The sequence below is a fragment of the Crassostrea angulata genome, chromosome 7 (genome assembly GCF_025612915.1).
Source record: "Crassostrea angulata isolate pt1a10 chromosome 7, ASM2561291v2, whole genome shotgun sequence".
In the NCBI taxonomy this organism is placed as follows: domain Eukaryota; kingdom Metazoa; phylum Mollusca; class Bivalvia; order Ostreida; family Ostreidae; genus Magallana; species Magallana angulata.
In genome coordinates this window covers 43,441,798-43,466,743 of record NC_069117.1, presented here as the reverse complement: position 1 = coordinate 43,466,743, position 24,946 = coordinate 43,441,798, and the positions used below count along the sequence as shown (strand labels likewise).

At 34.5% G+C, this 24,946-nt stretch overlaps 3 protein-coding genes across 3 annotated transcripts; 2 read left to right on the top strand and 1 right to left on the bottom strand.

Annotated features, from left to right (window-relative positions):
- Positions 1-1,349: 1,349 nt before the first annotated feature.
- On the bottom strand, positions 1,350-5,976 carry LOC128156105 (uncharacterized). The gene has a single exon (XM_052818113.1). The coding sequence runs from the start codon at positions 5,863-5,865 to the stop codon at positions 2,044-2,046; it is 3,822 nt and encodes a 1,273-aa protein (XP_052674073.1). The 5' UTR covers positions 5,866-5,976; the 3' UTR covers positions 1,350-2,043.
- A 4,138-nt stretch (positions 5,977-10,114) lies between these two features.
- Positions 10,115-11,932, top strand: LOC128191351 (uncharacterized). Its single transcript, XM_052863421.1, has 5 exons — positions 10,115-10,165; positions 10,553-11,098; positions 11,219-11,275; positions 11,503-11,565; positions 11,734-11,932. The coding sequence occupies exons 1-5, from the start codon at positions 10,115-10,117 to the stop codon at positions 11,821-11,823; spliced, it is 807 nt and encodes a 268-aa protein (XP_052719381.1). The 3' UTR covers positions 11,824-11,932.
- A 5,575-nt stretch (positions 11,933-17,507) lies between these two features.
- On the top strand, positions 17,508-24,573 carry LOC128156117 (carbohydrate sulfotransferase 1-like). Its single transcript, XM_052818131.1, has 5 exons — positions 17,508-17,571; positions 17,870-18,179; positions 21,757-21,843; positions 23,207-23,378; positions 23,522-24,573. Exons 2-5 carry the CDS (start codon positions 18,083-18,085, stop codon positions 24,348-24,350), a joined length of 1,185 nt encoding a protein of 394 aa, XP_052674091.1. The 5' UTR covers positions 17,508-17,571; positions 17,870-18,082; the 3' UTR covers positions 24,351-24,573.
- Positions 24,574-24,946: the final 373 nt, after the last annotated feature.

The following is a 24,946-nucleotide window of genomic DNA, read 5'->3' as shown; positions in this document are numbered from 1 at the left end:
TTTCAAAAATTAATATCTTTAAATCCAGTGGATGAAAGAAAAGGAAAGCAAGTCGAACTCGATGAGTGCTAATACCTGTGTTGAATGAATGGTACAGTAGGATATGCGCAAAAAAGTCCCGTCTACTCTTTCCTACCCTATAATTATTGGAATATTGAATCCGATTATAAGAGTCAAATTAAAAATCAAGTACGGATATGTACCTGTTTATCAAAAGTAAAACTACTCATAATTTATCTACAGTGCATCGTTATGGAGCTACACAGAAAGTTTTATATTAATTTGCCGAGCCAAATAAAAAAACCCTGGAAAACGAAGAGAAAACAAAGTGGGGACAGAATAACTGACAAATTAATAAGGACTATATAGCCGCCCCCCCCCCCTCTTGAAATGTATATACTGAAAACAGATTATTGGCGTACAACATCCGCACACAATTTAAAGAAAATTTCATGTTTTTTTTATCATTTTCGCTAGCTAATGTAAGACATCACAAATACCCCAAGCCCCCTCACGGAAAAGGAAATGCTAGGTGATGAGAGAGAGAGAGAGAGAGAGAGAGAGAGAGAGAGAGAGAGAGAGAGAGAGAGAGAGAGAGATTCGATGTAAATCACAGGTGCGCTAACACCGTTAAAATTAAAGCTTGCTAGTTGGTCTGCCCTACCCTAGCTACCTCCTCTCTTTTCTCGTTTTAAAGGCTTAATTATTGTCTATATATGCTTGTTACAAATCAAATCAATTTCAAATTCTAAATCAAACTGAATTTGACACTACAAAACTCTCTCTGTGTCTGTCTGTCTGTCTGTCTGTCTGTCCGTCCGTCTCTCTCTCTCTCTCTCTCTCTCTCTCTCTCTCTCTCTCTCTCTCATATCGACAATGGCATTGCCATACCCTACAATACACTATTCTTATCTGGATTTTTGTCTTTGAGGTTGTAAATCATTATATCTTCTATGGTTTAAAACTTTTTCATTACCTATATTTTGACATGTCGATTATTTTTTTTAGTTTCGTTTCATAGCTAAAACATTTAGATTAAACAGATCTTTCTTCGCGAGCCGATTTTTATACAGTTGGGGCCAATACACTTCGGGTTAAAATTGTTCGGGGGGAAATACATACAGGGCAAACAAAACCACTTAGATTCGCAAAGCCAACAGTGTTATTTCTAATTTAATTGTTTATACTGTGTGGGGTTAATTCATCAATGTTAATTTAACCATTTTATAACCACTATATAAGAGCTATTAAGACATTTATTTGTAGGAAAGAGCATGTACGAATGATCTTTATTTAGAACAGTTTGATGTTGCTAGGATACAGGTTTCAGATCTGTGCTGTTAGAAGAACAGCTAAGTTAACCATGGAAGGCAATGTTACAATCTTCTAAGTTTTATTGATAAAGCGTGTGCCAACATATGGTAAAAGGCTGTAACAAAAAATAGAACACAAATAAAGACACCATTACAATACCATGTCATACAATACACACACAGTCACATGCATTTATATTCTAGTAAGCTATCTTTAAGAGTTAATAGAGAGAAATTACATATTCAGAAAGCTTAATAAATTCAAGATCTATTAATATACCAGAAACTTTTAAAACAAATTGTTGATACTAAATATACATAAATAGCACATTTAAATATGGCCGCCAAAGTATCGATTAAAGTATTAAACCGTGTTCGATTAAAAAGAGTTGATTTACACATAAAAAGCAATCTAAGAAACAGAGATATTCATAACTATGAGTTTATATAATCAGTCTTACATTTTGAGCAGGCTAGGATAGCAAAATCAAGAAAACGAAGGTGGAGCACCTCGTGTATTTCGACTAGGTAAAACGTTGGATCAACGAAAACATTGAAGAGTTCCAAAATACAAAAACATTAGATAACTCGTACAACAAAGATAAAAAAGGGGCATAACTCTTGTTTGATTACAGCACACTCCCCGTCTGGTATCTTACTGATACCACTATTACATTTAGTAAAGAAAAATAATACAATAAACAATCGATGACAAGGTTCGACTAGACTATTACTCTAACAACACGACAAGTTCTTGCACTGGTCTGGTATAGAAGGTAGGTTTCCCGTCACGGATGGTTCTAACCTCAACTTTCCGGACTAAGTCATCTTCACTCTTAAAAACTCTCGAGACAACGCCTACTGGCCAATTGTTCCGATGCTCCGAAGAATCTCGAATAAGTACAACATCATCAGGATTCAGGTTGCGATGTTCATGCTTCCATTTACGGCGGGTTTGTAGAATGCTCAGGTATTCCCTCCTCCAATGACGCCAAAAGATATCAGCGAGCACCTGCACATGCTTCCATTGCGCTCGATAGATGTCTGGAAGATTCAAGGAATCGGACACAACAGGTAAGAAATCCACTTTTCCTGTCAGAAGCATGGACGGACTAAGAATCATGGGCATCTCTGGGTCTGTCGATATTGGAACAATTGGGCGCGAATTAATAATGGCGCAGACTTCACATAAAAAGGTAGCAAGAGTTTCATGTGTGAGGGGTTTGGATCTGGATTCAAGTAGCATAGAGTCTAAAATCTTTCTGGTCATCCCTATCATTCTTTCCCAGATGCCTCCCATATGTGAAGCATGAGGAACATTGAATATCCAAGTAATTCCAGAGTTGCGCAAGAATTCTTGAACGGGTCCTTCCTCTACCTTTACTGTATTCATCTTCATTTCTTCGGCTGCTCCGATAAAATTGGAGCCTCTATCAGAGTGTATAAACTTCACAGGGCCACGGATTGCCAAGAAACGACGGAAGGCGTTTATAAATGAAGAACTTGACATCTCCTCTACAATTTCTATATGCACTGCCCTACAAAATAGGCATGTAAAAATGATTCCCCATCTTTTGCTGTTAGCGGCACCTCCTCGAGTTTTGCGTGTAGCCACCTGCCAGGGTCCAAAGGCATCAATGCCGACTGATGTAAAGGGGGGTCCTGGGGTTATCCTGTCTGTAGGAACATCAGCCATTTTCTGAGTTTCTAAACTGCGTCTTAGTTTACGACAAGTCACGCACTTGTGTATGAGAGAAGAAATCAATCGTTTGGCGCCAATGAGCCAATATCCTCCTGTGCGCAGAGCTCCTTCCGTAATAAGTCTTCCTTGATGCTTGGTTTGTTCATGAAAGTGACGAATAAGTAAGGTGGAAACGTGGCTAGCTTTAGGTAGGATGATAGGGTTGACTTCTCTTGCAGGTATTTGTCCGGCTGCTCGATTGATCCTGCCTCCAACACGAAGTAGCCCATTCTCATCAAGATAGGGTGAAAGTGTCGCAATACTGCTGTTCTTTGCCAGAGGTTTACCATTGGCCAGGCATTTAATGTCTGTAGTAAAGTGTTCTTGCTGAGTTTCCTTCAGAATGAGAATCTCAGCTTTTCTGAGGGCATCACACTGGCTAATGGGTTTGGTGTCATGATATCCATCGCGTCGATTCCGAACTATGCGTTGAAGAGATGCGATTGCGGAAACCAGAGACTTCCAGCTAGAAAAACGCTCAAAGCGCTTTGTTCCGAGACAAGCAGGCACCGGAGAAAGATGGTTGGTGGTGATCTTTGTCATCAGTGGCCTAACTTCCGAATCATAATCAGGTTCAATGAGTGGAAAATACTCCGAGGTACCAGTGCATTCTGATGTACCGGTACTTGTATTGCTTAACCACTGTGGGCCAATTATCCAAGGAAGCTGCATGATATCAATGACTGAAGTGATACATCTGGTGCAGGAATCGGCAGGATTCTTGTCTGTAGGAACATACTTCCATTGATCAGCAGTGGAGATTTTCAGAATGCGGTCCACTCTATTACTCACATACGTATAAAAACGACGAGTACGATTGCTGATATATCCCAGCACAACTTTGCTGTCTGTGTAATAATGCATAGAGTCCAATGGGATGTCTAGCTGTATGGATATTATTTCTGCAAGTTCTGTTGCCAGAACAGCTCCACAGAGCTCTAAGCGTGGAATAGTGTGACCTCTAGGTGGGGCTAGCTTGCCCTTGCCCATCAAGAACCTAACGCTGTTGCGGCCTTGGTCATCTTCCACTTTAATATATGCTGATGCTCCAATAGCTTTTTCAGATGCGTCGCAAAATATATGAACTTCAGCAGTCTTGGCTAGGCTCACAGACACGTGCGATAACATCCGTGGTATGGCGACATCTATTAAGCTCTGAAGTGAAGACTGCCACTCTGTCCACTTCTGAAGGTAACTGGAGGGTAAGGGTTCATCCCAGTCTACACCAGGGGGTGTTGCTTCTCGAAGGAGGATCTTTCCACTTATAGTAATGGGTGTTATAAATCCTATGGGGTCAAATAAACTATTCACCGTTGACAATAGACCACGTCGAGTGAATGGCTTTTCCTTCACTGGCACTGTAAATCTAAATGTGTCATCTTTCAGGTTCCAACAGAGACCAAGGCTTCTATGGACCAAATCGTCGTCGTCAAACTCCTTGAGTTGTTCACCATGGTCACTTGGATCAAATGCTTCCATCACTGCCAGTTTATTAGAGGTAATTTTGTGTAGTCTTAATCTACCTTCTGACTTCATGACAGACTGGGTGCGTTTCATGAGGTCGATAGCGCTGGCTTCATCAGGCAAGGAAATGAGTCCGTCGTCAACATAAAAGTTACGATTCACAAAGTCCTTCACATCTTCATCAGCATTCTCTACTGTCTTGCGGATTCCGTAAGTTGCTATGGCAGGCGATGGACTATTGCCAAATACGTGTGCACGCATTCTGTATTCAACAAGGATGTCGTCAGGATCATTCTCTCTGTACCAATAAAAACGTAGGAAGTCCCGATGGTCGTCATCCACCCGAAAACGGTAGAACATTTGTTCAATGTCCGCAGTAATTGCCACTTCATCCTTCCTGAAGCGAAGTAGGATTCCTAATAGGCTGTTAACCATGTCTGGACCAGACATAAGAAGGCTGTTGAGTGAGATACCTTCATGAACAGCAGATGAATCAAAAACACCTCTAATTTGTTCTGGCTTTCTCGGGTGGCGAACTCCAAATAACGGTAGATACCAACAAACTGCATTTGAAGACGAAGGAGCCACTTCTGCTGCTCCACTGTCCAGTACTTTACGCATGAATGTCACGAACTGTTCTCTCTTAACAGAATCTCTTTGCAAGTTTGTATGCAGTATTTGGGCTCGGTGAAATGCTTGTGGTTTGTTGTTGGGTAAGTATTCAGGAAGTTGTCTAAAGGGCAGAGGGGCTGTCCAATAACCTTCCTCGTCCTTCTTGAAAGTTTTGTCCATAAGCTTTAGGAACAAACGATCCTCAACTGATAAACCAACTTGGTCATCGTCAGGCGTCTTTGTGAATACATTATCACCCCGAAAGTCACGAGCACAAACTAAACTGTTAGAAGTTGAAATCTGTTCTTTGATATGCAAAAGATTCGGACAAAGTTCATTGCATGTCACTCTACCGTCATTCAAAACTGAGACTTTCTTCACGTTAAGGGACGTTCTCTGATGAATCCTCCCAAGACAGACTTCGCCAATAATGGCCCAACCAAGAACGAGTTTCTGTGCGAAGGGTGCTCCTCGGGGTCCAAGGATTTGCTCTTCAACATGATGGGCTTCCAGTAGATCTCTGCCAATCAGTAAGTGAACTTTTGAGTCTGGATCAAACTCAGGAATCTTAGATGTGATAACACTAAGATGATGATAGGATTCTGCAATCTCCGGTGTTGGGATTTCAGATAAATCGTTAGGTATGTCCTCGCATTCGAGAGTAGATGGAAGGTCTAAAGTAACGTTCTTGTCAATAGATCGCACTTTGAGTCCGAGAACATTTCTGCCATACATAGCTGTCTTTCCTGAACATGTAGTTAGGGTGAATTTGGTAGGTACACTAGAGATATTCAGGATATCTAACAGTTCGGGTGAAGCAAGTGTCTGATTGCACTGATCGTCCACGATCACGTAAATACGGTGCACATTGTTCGGGTTGTTTTCATGAAACACATCCACAAGAAAGGTTTTGCTGCAAGATTTTCCTTGGAATCTGTCCCCGCAGAAAGTCGAACACTTTGATGTCACAGTACTATTTGTCGAAACCTTGGACGTTGAAGGTAAGTTTGCTTGGACAGGTCCAGAGGAGTGTGGTTGTGTAAAGGAGTTGCGAATTCCCTCCCCGCCATGAATGCTTGGGCTCCAAGATGAAACTTTATCCACATGTAGTGCTGTGGCATGGTTGGAATACCCGCAGATTTTGCACTGAATTCTCACTTGACAGTCCTTAGGTAAGTGTTGGGTTGACAAACAACATCTTGTGCAAATGTTTCTGCTTTGTAAAAAGTTTTTTCTCTCAGTAAGTGGCTTTGCACGAAAACCATAACAGTCATGTATGCTGTGATCAGCCTTGTGATAAGGACACCGGTTCGGATCAACTCGTCCAGGGTCAGTCACCTCTGATTTACGACTTTGCACCATAGGAGTACGTACGGGTCTGTTCTTATTAGCAGGAACAGCTGGTCTGTTATACACAAATGCAGGGTCATTTCTTATAGCACACATTTCCTTGAGAAAAGTAACAAAAAAGGAAAAGGGTGGAAATGGGACTTGATTTGTTCTTTTGTGGGCAGATGCTCTAGTGATCCACTTTTCTTGGAGGCTGTATGGTAACTTGCTGATAATGGGGTTCACTCCTGAAGATGAATCATAATAGGCTAAGCTTGTGGCAAACTGGGGGTTTGTTTTCAACGATTCAATCTTGATTAAAATGTTCAGTAGGTCGTATAGTCTACTATTTTCACTCGAACCTATTTGTCGAAAGTTCTCTAATTGTGAACGCAGCGAAGACTCAATCAGTTCAGGTCTACCATACATCTCGTCTAATCGTTCCCATATCAGTTTGACAGCACGGTCGGCATCACCAGGGTTGGCATTACGGATGCTGGTGGCCACTTCCTTCGACCTTCCTGAGAGACGGTTTACGAGCAATTCAAGCTCTTCAAATTTTAACACTTTTAGTTCAGCCACAATGCTTTGAAATGAAGATTTCCAAGAATTATACGATTCAACTTTATCGTCGAAATTAGAGAATCTTTCTGGAACAAGCTGTTTTCGCATGAGGAATAATGTCAACTCTGACAAATGTGAGTCTGCAGATGACATCTGGGTTTGAGTGTTCTGTATTTCAACTGTATTTGACGGAGGATCAACAGGAAAATGAGCTGCACTATTGTCTGCAAAATGTTGTCGCTGGATATAAGATGGGCGATAAGGTGTGGGAATTGGAACAGTTTCGGCAGGAATCGGAGTACGAAGGTCTGCATCTTCACGTTCAATGTCATTATCATGTGAGTTCAAGTTTTCAACATATCTTCTAGTTCGGTCCTTTCTATTGTCTGTTGTAACAGATAACGACACATCATCCTCTTCGTCCTCTTCATCCATCATCACAGCACTTTCTTGTTTGAGTAGATTCAGATTTATCTCTACTTCTTGTTTCTTTCTTGCTGCTTCCGCTTTGTGGGTAATTTCTTCTTGTTCTAATTTCAGCTTTTCTTTCTGAAGTTCTGCTTCCTTCTTCAGGTATTCTAATTTCTGCTCTCCTCTTCTTCTTCTTTCTGAACTTGAAGTAGTAGAAATATGTGATGCATTTTCCACCAGGTCCATTCTTAAATTCTTTATTTCTTCTAAAGCGTTTTCTACAAGTTGTGACGCTCTTGTATAATATGCTTTCAGTTTCTCTTCTTCTTTTCTTGCAAGTTCATTATTAACTCTGCGTAAACATTCTCCATACACATTGACTCTTTCTGTATATTCCTCAAACACAACACGAATGTCATTGTCGAGTTTTCGTAAAGATTTCACATCTTTCTCACTATCTTGTATACTAAGAATAGAATCTTCAACAGAATTCCAGGCTCTGTCTATAAGTTTTCCATTTTCCTTACACAATGTTTCAAAGTTCTCTAAACCTTTCTCTGTAAACTTAATTTCACGTTTAACATCTGTTTCTTCTTTGTCTGCTGACTTATCTTCTTGTTTATCTGTTGACATTTTCAAGCTGACTGTATCACACTGTGTACTTTATGGGGTAATGTGAGTTTCAATGGATCCATAAACCTGGTAAATCCTTTTACTGTGCTGTTAGAAGAACAGCTAAGTTAACCATGGAAGGCAATGTTACAATCTTCTAAGTTTTATTGATAAAGCGTGTGCCAACATATGGTAAAAGGCTGTAACAAAAAATAGAACACAAATAAAGACACCATTACAATACCATGTCATACAATACACACACAGTCACATGCATTTATATTCTAGTAAGCTATCTTTAAGAGTTAATAGAGAGAAATTACATATTCAGAAAGCTTAATAAATTCAAGATCTATTAATATACCAGAAACTTTTAAAACAAATTGTTGATACTAAATATACATAAATAGCACATTTAAATATGGCCGCCAAAGTATCGATTAAAGTATTAAACCGTGTTCGATTAAAAAGAGTTGATTTACACATAAAAAGCAATCTAAGAAACAGAGATATTCATAACTATGAGTTTATATAATCAGTCTTACATTTTGAGCAGGCTAGGATAGCAAAATCAAGAAAACGAAGGTGGAGCACCTCGTGTATTTCGACTAGGTAAAACGTTGGATCAACGAAAACATTGAAGAGTTCCAAAATACAAAAACATTAGATAACTCGTACAACAAAGATAAAAAAGGGGCATAACTCTTGTTTGATTACAGCACAAGATCCATGATTTGATTGGTTAATTTAGATATTGAATCTCGAATTTCGAATCTCGAATCTCGTATTTCGAATCTCGTATTTCGAAACTCGAATCTCGAATGATCCTTCTCGGCTTTCGTAAGTAGGAGAGTTTACTTGATATTGCTAGTTTCATGGTTTGAGGTTAACCTATTATGGTTTTTTCGTGGTCAGTAAATTTCATATTGCAGATGGAATTTACTGACCATGTATATACCATATAAGGTCAACTACAAACCATGTAACGATTATAACGATTATATCTTACAGACTTGGAGAGAGAGAGAGAGAGAGAGAGAGAGAGAGAGAGAGAGAGAGAGAGAGAGAGAGAGAGAGAAAGAGAGAGAGAGAGAGAGAGAGAGAGAGAGTCTTTTAAAACCGGTGCAACTGGAAATTTGGTAATTATCAAGACCTTGTCAATGATTCATGAAAAAACAATTCAACAATCAATCTACTAAAAAAAAATGAAATAAATTGCGGGGAGGAATATGTCAGGTTGAAAAACAAATTACATGTATATGTATTTTTTTTGTAATAATTAGGTATTTATATCTGCATGTGAAAAAAATGATAGAAATAGAAAACGAGTCCCATGATTAAATTGAAAGTATGATTAACATTTTATTAAAAAAAAATAAAAATAAATTAAGATAATTAATCAGTAAGTGGTATTTATCTCTGAAAATGTTTTCAGGTAATGATTGCACATACAAACACTTTTTGCGAACACTAACTTTGTTTTACCAGAAAGCACATATAGCATAGTTTGGTATGAGTTCTAGACATTTTCGTACGTATCAGAAAACGTATATTTGGCGCGTTTTCTTTTTGTTACGTCACGCTGCATTATGTTGAAACGTTTAGTCTGAACTTCGAAGGAATATTTTGAATTTGGAGTTTAACTTCATGGATAATGTGCAGCTTACACTCAAATCACGATGGTAAGATAATTTTGTTAAAAGACAGCACTGACTCAATGTGTCAACTTCTCGTGTTGACAAATTGATACGTATCGAAATCCTTCCGTTACAAGGGATGTAAAGTTGTTTTTATTTAAGTTTCAAAGACAATTAAATTTTGTCAATAAATAATATAATGGGTATAATTTGACAAAATTAACACACTATTTTAGCTAAAAAAAATAAAAATAAAAACAAACATGAAAATAAAATGAACAGTAGAGCAGAAATTGATGTGACGTTGCCATAAGTGACGAGAAATGCCTATATATAAGGCGTTGCGTTGTGACAACGTCTCATAGTTACGGCGCCATTCGCTAGCGAACGGACGTGCAAAAATTCAGAGCGAGAAAATTTGAAAATTGACAATGAAACGGGGGCATTCAGTTGATGAATTCTGTGTAGAAGGAGGCATAACGGTACATAATACCAGTATTGCTAATTATTTGTGTGAATTACACTTTAGTATATAAGATATTAGACCTCATCATTATCTACACAACACTTGATATTTTGGCGTAAGCCAGCCAATATTCTTATCCGTAATTTTACGGTGTCATCCTAATGTAAAGTTATTACATATTAATATCAAAACCAAAAACAAGCTTTAAGTGTATTTTACATAACTTTTTATAAAATTAAAACAATATTCTATCATCATATTAAGGAAAACATAAATGGGTGGATAATATCTGTCATATGCGCCGTCAACTATTGACTTTAAAAATAAATAATCCAAGTTTCATACTTGTTCAAAATACTATCAAAATACAGATAAACAATATTTTCATATTGTGGTGTTGTAGGCCAAAAGGAGGAAAACTGGACGGAAAAAGAGAGACGGGAAGAGACATCGTTCCCGTGTGTCCACGTCTCTGTCTCCCGACTCTTTGACAGATTCGTCTGTGTCAACCTGTGCAACTCTGCCTCAGTGCAACACGGACACTGTCGCATCCTCTCATGAGATAAACAATGCAGAAACGTATTCAGGGCAAGAAACAGCGGTTGCTAGCACTTGTGATTCAAAAGCTGCTTATGACTTTCAGTCTTTTAATGGCTTTCCTGTCAGTGAAACATGCTCTAGCACCGACATTATCTCTCAGAAGGACTTTCTCGGAGTGTTACACGGACTGGGTAGTTCTTACAGTCTGGAGGAAATAGCTCCACAGGGTCAGCCTCTACCATGGGTTGTTGATGAGTCTTCCTCGTTCCTTGTTGGTCATCATGATCAAGTCTTTCTGACGGTGGTGCCTGGAGTTGTCGAGGCCTCCACACAGGAAACAGGAACTCTGGTGAACACAGAACCAATCACTGACCTTGCCATCCAGCCATCCGACAGCATAGGCTACTCGGTAAATAATCTCTCTCTCTCTCTCTCTCTCTCTCTCTCTCTCTCTCTCTCTCTCTCTCTCTCTCCACCAAAACACATTTACAATCTCCATCTCTCTCATGATCTTTTTTGTTTTTCCCAGCGACACTTCTCTACCAAGTCTTTTTCTGATAAGATAAAGGAAAGACTTGAGAACTGGGTAAGATACACATTTTCATAAACCGTTGTATGCTACATACAGAATACAATCTTAACCTATATTGGAGCTAGTTTTCTTTCGTTAATGTATACGTGTCATGATATGACATTTTTTTTTTTGAAACTTAATTTCCTTTTAAATATATTTTGACCTTTATTCATAATCTTTGCTTTTTATCATAATAAACCAATACATGTTTATTAGTCTTTTTGTATTCTAAATTCCAGTATTTTGCAACAATGGAGGTTGACGAAAAGGCGTCTGCTCTAATGAAATATCCATCTCACCTGGTAATGATAAAACTATGGGTCAAAATTTGATTAAACGCTCATATTTTGATATTAGAGCCTTCGAAATTATTCAATGTTTTAATTTGAAATTGAAATTACACTTTTGATTTTTGTACCACGAAACATGCACAACAAATAATAACATATTTCACTTTTTGTTCATTTAAGCTTGAATGGTCGGAGCGTGTCAAGTTCACGCATGTGCGGAAATGGCAGCAATTAGAATACCACGCACCCGACTACAGCAAATTTGACTGAAGAGCTGTTTCTGAGCTTTTAAAAACTGACTTTCTTATCATGCAGTACATAATTAATTCTATCAATTGTTTGTACGTACATGTGATTTTAGTAAATCAAGAACATCTGATATACATGTACAGTTTCTGTTTGTTAAGATCTTATTACACGTAGTGATGTACCTTAACGATCCATGATTCTTTAGTCTGTCCCAAAATATTTATGCCGTACATCTTCTTCAATTATACTATTTTTTATAAATACCTCTGGGTTCAAACGATGTTTATTCAATTGTATAAAAAATCCCAAAATTTCCCCTTCAAATGACTTTTGAATGGAGAAAAAATCTAAACAATTTTCATTATAAATCTCTGTAAGAAATCTGTTTTGTTCCTGAATATAAAATGATCAAGTATCATTGAAGATATCTTGGATATTTTCCCTTTTATCCATTTCAAATGCACTTTTTTCACATGTACAAGTGTATTTGTATTAAAAAGCGCCCAAATGTGCTGCATAAATACCTTGGGACACACTTAAAATTTTTCTTTATTTTAGAGTTTATTTTTAATCAAAGCTATGAGCTAATCAGGTGTTTTTAAAACTAAATTGTTATCACAACTGGAGACTTTCAAACCACAGGCTAGAAACTACCTTTGTGATCCCTCAACATTGTCTGTATCGGGTTTGGTAAAGTCAGGGTGCCAGATGTCTCCAACATTTACATGTAGGTGTCTGTTCTCCGACGTAATAACCTAATAGATTCATACCTTACCTTATTTTGGCTTACATAATATGTTAATATAATCAACGTAACATTATATTATTTCAAATTGCTAATACAGAATCAATTATAGTTTGAGTGTTAACAGAAAGAAAAATCACACATTTTATTAATCAGATTCCACAACTGCTGTCTCTAATATTTTGCAAATATACGTACCCCTTTAAAATGAATAAGAAAACTTAGAGTTAAGTGATTAATAAAATTTAAAAAAAAACCGTTAAATATAAAACATAGTTATTGTACGTACACGCATATTGGAACGATAATTACATATGACAGAAAGCACAACACACTGGCTAAGATAATAGCATTTCACGTCTGTTTAAACATAATCAGACGTGGAATATTATTATTTTAGCCAATGACTATAAACTATAAAACTGATTATTATATAGTTTGCTACTTTAGAAACCTGTTCACTGTAACGCTAGCTTATATCATTAAGACCCTACATATTTTTAAAACTAGAAAATTAAGATTCCTATTGTTAATGTTTTATTTTTCAAATTACCATTATCTTTACGATAGGTAATCTTTGTTCTTATATTGAGGACCTCCTACAACTGTAATGCTTCTTAGATCTTTTAAAATTTAATCAACATCTTATATCTATTTTGTTTGGTTTTAACGTGATTTGAAAAAAAAAAACTGACACAAAAATCAAACATAGATGGGTACCAGTTAATAAACTCTTTACTACAGAAACATAGTTTTTATAGTATCTACTTTGCTTATAAATTGGCATAACAGGAGAGTTAATTAAAATATTGGGGGGGGGGGCAAATTACAAATGAATGTGGTTGATATCAATAATAGGATGCTCTTTTTAAATCTTTAAATAAAGTTTGAAAAATTCATTGAACGGTACATATAATTGATTTAATCAATAATGCATTGTTTCACGGAGTACACATGTAGTATAATATAGGAAAAAAAAACCTTGATGATATTGATCCGTTTAGCTTGGCTACGATCCACGGATGCATGCATTGCTTGTTGTACAACATCTGTCAACATAGGACATGTCATACCTCTTTTTTATTTCAGGAAAGTTCTCTCTCTCTCTCTCACTCTCTCTCTCTCTCTCTCTCGAGAAATTAACACCATATTGATATGTTTCAAATAATATTTAAAACAAAATTGGCAAGATGTTTATAATGTAGATATTTTTTGATGGATTACGATTTTGTTTTCCTGCAATGATCGCTAACTTCAAAGGAAGCGTTAATTATTTCTTATTACGTATTAATTGAGTAAATCTACACAACCAGAAGAGCAATATGCACCTATCTGCAATAACAGAAGGCCTTGATTTTTAACTACTATGCACCTCAACATATTGTATTCGTACATGCACTAAAGTATACACATTTTATGTAAATACTGTTTAAAAAGATGTATGCCCCCCTCTCCCTCTTTTTTCCCTACCCACAAATTAAAACTAACTCACAAATGTGCTGAAAAGTTTATCGATCAGAATATTATAATATCCTGGTCAAAACAAATAAACTTAGATGGACATCTTACATACATACATACATACATACATACATACATACATACATACATACATACATACATACATACATACATACATACATACATACATACATACATACATACATATATAGTACAAACCAATTATTCAAGTTTAACAGTAATCAAAATACTGTAAACTGTAAAAAATAAACAAAACAAAAACATATGTTAAAACAAACTGCAGCATATAGAACCATTTTAATAAGAGCTTGGACTTTGGGTAGTTGTCCAAGCTCTTATTAAAAAATCCAAGGTCTTGTTAAAATGATTCTAATATGTAGAGCAGAATGTTATACAAGGTAAACTATGCGTTAAACACTTACAAACTGACTAATGGCAGATGGTTTGGGAAATAAAATTGCATTTAAAAGATGTTGTTTGAACGAACGTTAGGAACTGCTAAATAGAGTTGGGCTGAAAACATGTCATAAAAGGGGTTATTTAAAAATAAAGTGCTTTCTTTGGTGATTCAAGCGGGAATGAAGGTGGCGACATTGCAAAAATACATAACGGGCTATGTAAAATTTTTTTTCTGCAATGATCGCTAGATGTAAATAAACATATACATGTATGTATTGTGTCTTTTTGGGGTATACCGGGGATTTCATACGAATTATTTTTTTTAAAAAAATTTAACACAATTTAACACAAAAAACCCACCTTGTAAGATCAAGGAATGTGAAGATTCATATTTGGACAATCGTTTTAAATCTGGTAAGAACTGGATCGTGTGAATTTCAATCTTGTGAATGAGTTTGTCCTGCTGGGAAACTGGTTAACCATGATATTGTAAAAGAAAACACCAAATATGGTCATTAAAACACAGCTGTGGTACAGTGTTATCTTTTAAAGTTTCGACGAGTGGCCGATGAGTGGGGGGGGGGGGGAGGGGGGGTCATTTAGTGAGACTTTAATTTTTTGCATGTTTGTCTTTTACGCTTGTGAGTTACAATTTCTTCACAGACACCTGACGTTAAACATTTTTCTTATAATTAAAATATATATGTTCTCTACGAAAATAATACGCAAGTTGTATTATTTGGTAGTGGTTATATTACCTTATTATCAGAAATTAAACATCAGGTGCCTGTGAATTTCTTGTACATGTATGTTCCTTCACTACTTCAAAACATTGTGGTTTTCAGCCACCTGAGTGGAATAGATGATGTACGTGACATCAAATTAATTGTTTTTTTACTTTTTAATACAAAAGAGTTCTTCATCATGTCATCCTCTAGTAAATAAGATTTCTCTAACTTCAAACGTACATTAAAGCTAAATTATGTAGTTTATTTTCAAAACAGCACGACGGCATGTGATAAACTACGTTATTAATGTAAACTCTTCTTCCCCTCTTAAAAGTAAAATAAAGAAAAGATAAAATGCAGCTGACGATGGCATAAAAGACACACACGGTGAATGCACTGTTGAGTTATTGTAGTAATAGTCGGTGATGTACCGATATCGATTCTAGTCAGGATATGTAATGAAATACTAAAATAAAAGAAAGGTTTGTTTTTTTTGATATATTACAAATGCAGGAATTCGAATATCAAAAATGACGATAGAATAAGAAAAGAAAGTTTGTTCACATATTTTTTTTTTCGTTACATGAATGTAAAATTATTTTAAAACTTTTATCACTATTAATTATTTCATTTAGATGATTTGTTTCCATTACAAATGTATTGACCTAGATATTGGGAGCTAATTAAATAATTAAGTTATAGTGTGTCCCAAGTTATTGCTTCCATCACTTTTTGATGATTTTTAATAAAAATTACACATACCTGTGAAAGAAATACAGTTGAAATCGATAAAAGGGAATATATCCAAGATATCTTTATTGAACAATTATCATTTTTCACTCATAAAAGTTCACAGGAATGAAAACAAATTTCTTAAGGAGATTTATAATGGAAAATGTTTACATCTTTTCTCAATTCAGAAGTACTCAGGATACCTCGCGCAATTTTTCAACGTTATCATCCGGGCTTATTAATGGCTGGTACAATGCAAAATCCCCGTAGATTTTCTATTTTAGGATGTGTATTGAAACCGGAAGCGTTAGAGGGGGCGTTTCAAAACAGATAATCTGGAAATTTTTCATATTAATGGATGAACGTAGTTTGATATCAAGCAAAAAGTAGTGGAAGCAAAAACTCGGGACAGAGTATAAATGCGTATATGAGGGTAGCTACATGTAGCACCGAAGAAACAGTTCATAGCCCGCATAAGCGTTGAATTGAACAAAAAAGTGAGAGAGAAATTTCTTAACCAAAGTACTTTGTAATGAGTCGCATAATAATAACATTCTCAAAAAGTATACATTAAATTTCAATGAAAAATATATCTTCAATGTACCTCCATAGACACAGACATATATAGCTTGTAGGAATTAAGGCCAATTTTAAGACTAGGGTACCCTACTTTGAGACAAAGTTGTAACTTGAACAAGTAAGCTAAGACTTTTTTCTCAACACATAGTTGTAGAGAGGACACAAATTGATTCCCTTTATGTTCTCCCGATTTTTAAATCTTAAAAAAAAACGCAGTTCGACAGCTGTTCTAAGTAATTAAAAAGGCATTGTCCTGATCATGTATGCATACTTTTCAAATAAAATGACATGTAGGACTTCATATTTATTGCTTCAATATCCTTTGGAAATAGTTTTGGTAAGTTTCCGGCAGAAACAATTTTAAGCCAGTTCAAGAAACGTTAACATTCTAATCCTCAAATGTACAAGATAGCCGCACATCCCCTTAAGGACACACGAGACGTTCCTCAATTTTATGTAATTTTCCTTGATATTTTATTTCTTTTTTTTATTAACATTTAAACATGTTAATTCCCAAAAATTCAGGATGCATTACCAGGCTCTTTTCTGAGCTAGAATGTTTCGCATTTTCCTTAAAATAGCATGCAAAATGCATTTTAAAAATGCTTATAAATAAAATCCTATACTATACATTTTCAGTTGAATACTTTATATCTAAATAAAAAAAAGTCATATAACATAAAAACATAATTATAAAATTACTAAGTGGAAATCTTCACATCGTGGAGATACATGTAGGAAAAAATGAAAGATAGGTCGCGTGTGACCTTAAATGATTTGAGGTTAACAGTTGTCATTTATTTTATAATAATGCATTTATGCATACATGTATATATTCTTTATCTAGATTGACATTTGAACCTAAACATTATCAATTTTCTTCAGTCGATTTCTTGAGTAACAGCTAGAAAGGCACAAGTTAGCATTTAATTCAGAGCAGTGTGTACACATTGTTTATGTAAACCAAACCAAAATAATAGATGACGTCAAATCAATAATTTTTTTTGTTTTTTTTTTGTTTTTAATACAAAAGAGTTCTACATCATGTCAGCCTCTAGTAAATACATTTTCACTCACTTCAGACGTGCATTTAAGCTTAATTATGTGTGGATTTTTTAAACAGCATGACTACATGTGATAATTTAAACTACTTTATTACTATAAATAAAATATGTGTTTGACTTTCCCTCCCCTTTAATTCATATAACTTGTAGTCATGTCGAAAATTTTGTTTCTACTTTCATAAAGAATTTTCAGCACGGTATTAATATCAAAAACCCGTTTCTTCCACTCCAAAAAATACCCCTTTTACATGTAGTTTGTTTGGATATTTGTAGAATTTTTTGTTTAGCTAATAATAATAATATAATAGCTTAAAACTCATTTTTTTTTTCAAATAAAGGTAGATTTGATGGTTAATTGACAGACCATTCAGCTTCCTAAAAAGATGTATCTCGATTGGTACATTCAGTAGTATGAAAAACAAACACGTTGATGATATCGATCAAAAAGAAACACATTGATGATATTGATCCTTTAACTACGATTCACGGATCCAAACATAAGATTGCTTGTGAAACAGTATTCGGTAGCATTTGATAGACAGCAACTGAGGATGGGAGTTATCATACCCTTTCACTATTACAGAAGAAGAAAGGTTTTCATTACTGGTTGTACCATCATTTTCCTCTTCATCATCATCTTTTGCAATGGTAAGATTCAGTTTAAAGGCGATTGCAATTCGCTCACATCCGAGACACACCAAACTGTGATACGTTTTGAATAATATTCTAAACAGAAAAAACAAAATTCAGCTAATTTTGGAATTTATGTTTTTCATTTAAACAAACGTGTTGGAATTGATATTTTCTAAAACCCGACGAAATACGAAAAGAGAGCATTTTTCGGTTTATATTTGCCTCTCTTTTTAATCCTTTTTTATGTTTAAAGTATAAAAATACGTAAATTATATGTATTGACAGTCAATTCTAGCGTTTAAGTGCAGTCTTATTATTACAACTAAAAAAATCTGACGTAGACCGTGAAGTTTCTCCTATGAACATTTTAGAAATAATTATTAATAATTTTGAAACAATTATTCAACACAAAATTGTATATTCCTTATTATCATTAATAATACTAAACACTTGTACATACATATATATTAAAACCATGTAAAATCCTATAAATTAAAGTTTGTTATCAAAACACTTACATTTGATATAATAAATAGACAATTCGTAAAAACTTTTTTAACATAAGTGTATTTGTAAGACATATCTAAATAGGAATAACACAGGTTCTTCGATTCCATCAAAGTCCTACTTTTGTGCCTTTTTGTGAGCCTACTTAAAATAAAAATTTTCAGCTTATGTTACGAGCCCGTGATCGATCACATAACAATGCACATAAAATTGTTATGAGCTAAACAATGCTTTTTAAAAGAAACACGTAGATTTTGTATGTATGCGGAAAAGCGTTAACGATCTCTTTCTATGTTAAAACTGGATCGTGTAGATTTCAGTCTTTATGAATCTCGACTTTTAGTATTACAGTAGTTATTGTTTGAATTATAATTAATTCTGATGATTATAACATGTTGTTATAGAACCTTATAAAAGATGCTTCAAAAGACTTCAGATTTGTTCCGCTGAGAAACGGGTACTACCATCAAAGTTATCACTGAATCTTAAAGAAAACATTTTAAGATCAAGTATCATTATTAAAAGCAAGCGATTATTTCTTTTATAGATCTTTAAAAAAATTACAAATATGTGATTTCGGCTGATCAAGGGGTAACGCAATTCGAACAGAACTTGAAAAAATAGAAAAAATTATCACTCCCGGTAAAAACAATATCGATTAAAGTTCAATTGTATAAGGTACAATTAGAACAGAACTTAAAAAAATAGAAAAAATTATCACTGCCGGTAAAAACAATATAGATTTGCGACCAATAGATACAAAAAGAAAATCTTCATCTAGGTGAAACTTCGGTGATTACAGTTTACATAATGAAATTTAAAATGTTTTGTATGCTTGTCTTTAACAGTTTTATAGTTAGTTTTTTTTATACCAACATGTAATACATTGCTATGTTTGGGACTCTTATACAATATTAACAAAATACATGCAGCAATAGTTTTCTGGAAGTTTGTGTTCAAAACAATTCAAAGAAAATAATGAATTTTTCTTCTAATAATATTTTTATCTAAATTCTAACAATAGTTAAAACAGCGTCATTTTTCTTCTTCTCGGTTTAATCAATGATACAGATAACACACCTGTTACGGTGTCTTACACCATCGCGGTAAAATCGTGGCCCCGCGATCACCGCGATGACAAGACCGCGACGGTGTATCGCGGAAAGGATTAAAACACCATCACGGTGTCGCGGGAAAATACGGGATCCGCGTTGGCTGTAGTGTACATGCATGTCTGTCAATTCAATTGTTCAAAACATTGCATGCGTCATACAGGAACAACAGCGGAGACAAATTTTGCGTTTTTGATTATAAACGAGGAAACAGATGTCTTCATAAAATCCGTAGTTAAAGCTGTTTAAGAGAAACAAACGATAAAGACCTTTTGTTAACACATCGTATGCGTATCTTGTTTTTAATTTACATAGCATATTTAATATACGTAGAGATGCTGTTTATGATTGCTAAAAAGATATAATGCGACCATAAAGTTGATAAAAGTTGACAGAAGAGCATTTACATACAAAGAAAATAAGAGACAGCTGGACATTTGTGAAGGAAGTTATCAAATGACTTAAATATAAAAGAGGAGAACGGGTTTTCTCTTTAAGTTTCAATTTTCTTGACGCTTTGCTACGATTTCGTATCATGATCATCTTAATTGCAAGAATCAAATCATAATATCATTGCTCCTGTTCCTTCCTTCCTTCATTCATTTACTCATTCATTCATTCATCCATTCATTCATTCATTCATTCGTTCTTTCATTCATTCATTATTTCCCTCCATAATGAAAATGACATTACAAAATTATAATTACATATCTTATATGACATACAAATTATAAATGCAAAACAAGAGAAACTATGATAAGATTATAGTAAGGAAAATACAAATACATGCGTGTATTTGACCGAGAGGGAGACGAGCTGGCAAGAAATAAACTTGAATAATTTAATTCTGATTGTAACGCCTCATTTGATTGGCTAAACAAATACATATATATCGTATAACATAACTTGTCTACGTCACAATTCGACGTGCGTGCGAAACGTATTAATCCGCTTGACGTTACGTTTAAATTTTGTACAAATTAACATCTTTTAACTAAATAATGGGCCTTATTTTCTGATTTTAGTGATAGAAAATTAAATTATAAGGAATAAATTTAATTTCTACCTATGTTATACGAGTATAACATAACTTGGAATAGTTTACGCTTTTTTATAAACCGCTTCGCGGTTTATAAATCGTAAACTGCCCCAAGTTATGTTATATCGTATAACATACTAGGTAGAAATAAAATTCATTCCTTAAATAGATTGATATCTATGAAAATTTTAGTTGGATTATTTGTAACGTAATAAATAGCAATAATAAAGTATTGATCAATTAATTTGGGGCTAATAAAACAGTTAAATGATTTTATGGTGTTTATGTACAGAAGTTAGAATTACAAAAAAAAAACGCATAACCCACGTTAGCTTTAAAAAAATGGAGAAAAAAAAATTCAAACCATACATCAGTTGTAGATCATTTAAGGATATTTATTGTAACCATTGTCAAGAAATCCATACCTAATCTATAAAAGTAATATATAACTAGCTGTGGGCATCTTATCCAAAATTTTAATCGTTTTCATCAATTATATATGTCCTATTTTGACTGGATACTTCAAATTTTTCAGAAGGTTATTTCACTAATGGCATTCAAGCAAGCAGGTTAATAATGCCATGATCCCTAAAAACAAAATTAAAAAGGTTATACAGATTTCGATAAAATAAAACCGACAAAATTTCACAAAGTAAGTATCGGAAAGTAAACATTTGCAAGAATGACCATTGTTTTTCAACAAAAGGAAAATGTCGTAAAAGATGCGCTTTTATAAAATAAAAATGTCATAATTACCAATAAACTACTCCACATTGTTGTTTCTATCTTAAATTGGTTTACAGACATTTATCTTCCTACAGGGAAGACTGCAATAATTGGTTCCACTGTTTCATATTACATGAAAATGTAAGTGAATCCAATCACTGCAACTGTGTGCTTCCTCAATTTATATTCTGGTCTCTTGACTTTTCAGACAAAGCGTTTACTTATACCAAAGAATATTTGGAATCATTGAAAAAACGGCAGTCTAGGGCATCGCTTGGGATTAAAAACTCGACAGGTTTACAAATTACTTTCTTTTACTAATTCTAGTAAGACATTTTACATTGATCTTTATTCTTTTTAGTATACAATGAAATACATTTGCCAAAAATGCTTTCTTTACCCTCCCAAATCACAAGTTTTTTTTAAAAATCAAACTTTGTACACAGCATCCTTGGGTGAAGGGAATTTAGGTTTGTTAAAAGGAGTTATTCTTTTATCCAAAGGGTGATAATTAACTTTTATGAAGAAATTGGTGACTTTTTAACAAAAATCTCCTTCTAAAATACCACTGGGACAGAAAAGCTGATACTTCTGTGAAAGCATCTTCAAGAGGTGTATATTCAATTTTATTCAAATTATGATCTCCGGGGGTAGAGTGGGGCAAAAATGGGATAACATTGAATTTTTTAAATCTTTATTTTCAAACCGAAGGCCAGAAAAACTGAAACTTGTTATAAAGCATCATCAGGTAGTTTAAATTCAAGTTTGTAAAAATCATGATTCCAGGGAAAGGTTGGAGCCTCAATGAGGGTTAAATTAGAGAATATTATACATATGTAGGTGATAACACCTTAAACTTGAGTGTAAGCATCTTCAGGAAGTGTATTTTCAAGTTTGTTCAAATCAATGTATCCGGTTCTAGAATGGGACCACAATAGACAAGAATGTGTAAAAAGAGAGAGAGAGAGAGAGAGAGAGAGAGAGAGAGAGAGAGATTTGAATTTTAAAAAGCTAAAAATAGTGTAGAAGCATTCTCAGGTACTGTTGATTTAAGTATGTTCAAATCAAGATCCACAGATGGGGGATGTAACGATGATAGTTGAATTTTTACATATAAATAAAATGAATTATGTTTTATTCAAACATCATTTAGTTAGAAGAGCTGAACTTGTGTGGATCGCGATGTCAAAAAGGAAAATTTTTTCAAAAGTGTCTTCTATTTTGTCAAGATTTTTTATTTACTTGTAATTTAATACAATAAAGCTGCTTTGAGTTATGACTAATGTTGCTTAGATGAGTTAGTGATGTAGCCTCTGGGCCTCTTCTTTTGATTTTTTGTCCGAATGTCTTGACTGAATCCATAAGAAAGGTTTGCTTAATGATTTTATTTATGATTTATTTGAAGTTTTTTTTAGTTTAAATTTATCTAAATTTGATATTGTATATGTTTTTGTGTTTGTTTCTTTGTTTTTGTTTGTATTTTGTTCGGTTTATATTTAAAGAATAGTTTACATTTAAACGATTTCTCTTTGTCAATTTTAACCAATAGCCGAATTGTGGGATTCTGGTATGTTCTGTAACATTTTTAATTTTATCCAAACCGATTTAAAACACTATGAAAAAATAAATGTCTGTGTCTGTGTTTCGTGATGATTTAGGGAGTGGCCCCGTGCCTGTGGTGATTTTGACGTATATGAGGAGTGGGTCGTCGTTTTGTGGGGATGTATTGCAAACCAGCGATGACGTCTTCTATCTATTTGAACCACTGAGGAGTGTTCAATTTCATTTTAGAAATAACAGTGCATTTTATTACCTTGACGACAAAAAGAGGTGAATTTTATTTTAAAAGACGAAAACATTGTATTCAGTTCAATTTTTAAAAATATTCTATAGATCTTCCTTCCTTCCTTTGTCTAATAATTTGGTATAAAATTGATGAAGATATGACCTGATTATCTTTTTTTTTCTTCCAGGTCATACACAAATTTTCTTGATTTTGCAGCAATATTTCTGAATGATATATTGAGATGTAATTTCGAAAATCTGCCTCTCATTTTCTTCTCTGATTGGTTTTTGAACAAAGGGCATAAATCAAAGGAATTTGTTGCATGCATGAATAAAAGGACTGCAACCAATACCAGTGAAATTTCAGCAATAAGGCAATGCACCCCGGTGATGAAACGTAGCTGTCTGACCTCCAAACACATAATTATCAAAACAATACGCATTCCTTTGACAACTTTGGTTCCTCTTGCAGAATTATTTCCAAAATTAAGGATAGTTCATCTCTTACGAGATCCACGAGCGACATTGTATTCTCAGTCTTTCTTCGGTATGGTGAATAAGGATACCTCTCAAGAATATGCCACAATGTTTTGCCGTCGAGTATACGATGATCTTACTACAGCGAAACACACTTCATCATTACAGTCAAGTCGTTATTTTTCAATTTCGTACGAACATTTGGCCAAATATTCGCTCGAGTCGACCAAAAATCTTTACAATTTTCTTGAAATTGATTTCAACGCCAGTGTAGTATCACGACTAGAGAACTTAACAAAGGCAGAGAAAACTTGTGACGAATCAGAACTGTGTACAAAGTCCACCAATTCCAGCGCAGAAGCCGATAAATGGCGTCTCTCTATTCCATACAGCTTCGTTCATACAGTGGACAGTGTTTGTCACATGTTGTACAGCATAGTTGGATTGCAAAGCATCCCTGATGAGTATCATTTAAGGAACTTGTCGTTTTCCTTGAAAAGAAAGAACATTCGCGACTTGGGCGATTTCAGATACGTATGACAATAGAAATTATCAACTTTTACGTATTGGATATCCTCACATTTTCATACGTTTGTCAAAGAAAGCATTTTCAGAAAAACAATAAATTACTGCATCTTCATCAACATGTGCTTGATTTGGTTATTTTTACTACCTTAAGTAATAGGAAGTAAAATATTTTTTGACCGTAAATATCAACTTAAAGGTTTTGGGAAATAAAATAAATTTGATGAGTTTTGGCACATGTTTAATAATATGTTTTATTTTTTTGAATCCTTGACAATTTTTTTAATGAAAAATCCCAGTCATATCTATTCAAGCTTTTCCTTTTTTGTTGATTTTTATTTTGAAAAAATGTGATTACTGCGACCATTTTTGTCCTTTTTATATCCCCTATAACTGATAAAATATTACATTTCCTATTGTTTTGTCGATGCAGTTTGCATGTATACTGTAAATAAAAACAATCAGATTAATAAACTTGCAACATTAACTCGATCAGAAAAAACATCATGATCCATGACGTTAAAATGGTTACAGTATATCATTATACTATCTTTTTTATTTCTCATTCGAAAACACGTGTTATTATATTTATTTTCTATTTTAATATCGAC

Coding starts and splice junctions, on each gene's coding strand:
- LOC128156105 (XM_052818113.1), bottom strand. CDS start 5,865: ATGTATGGCAGAAATGTTCTCGGACTCAAAGTGCGATCTATTGACAAG.
- LOC128191351 (XM_052863421.1), top strand. CDS start 10,115: ATGAAACGGGGGCATTCAGTTGATGAATTCTGTGTAGAAGGAGGCATA. Junction 10,166..10,552: donor GTGTAGAAGGAGGCATAACG/GTACATAATACC, acceptor GTGGTGTTGTAG/GCCAAAAGGAGGAAAACTGG. Junction 11,099..11,218: donor CCGACAGCATAGGCTACTCG/GTAAATAATCTC, acceptor TGTTTTTCCCAG/CGACACTTCTCTACCAAGTC.
- LOC128156117 (XM_052818131.1), top strand. CDS start 18,083: ATGGGAGTTATCATACCCTTTCACTATTACAGAAGAAGAAAGGTTTTC. Junction 18,180..21,756: donor CATCATCATCTTTTGCAATG/GTAAGATTCAGT, acceptor TTGACTTTTCAG/ACAAAGCGTTTACTTATACC. Junction 21,844..23,206: donor TGGGATTAAAAACTCGACAG/GTTTACAAATTA, acceptor GTGATGATTTAG/GGAGTGGCCCCGTGCCTGTG.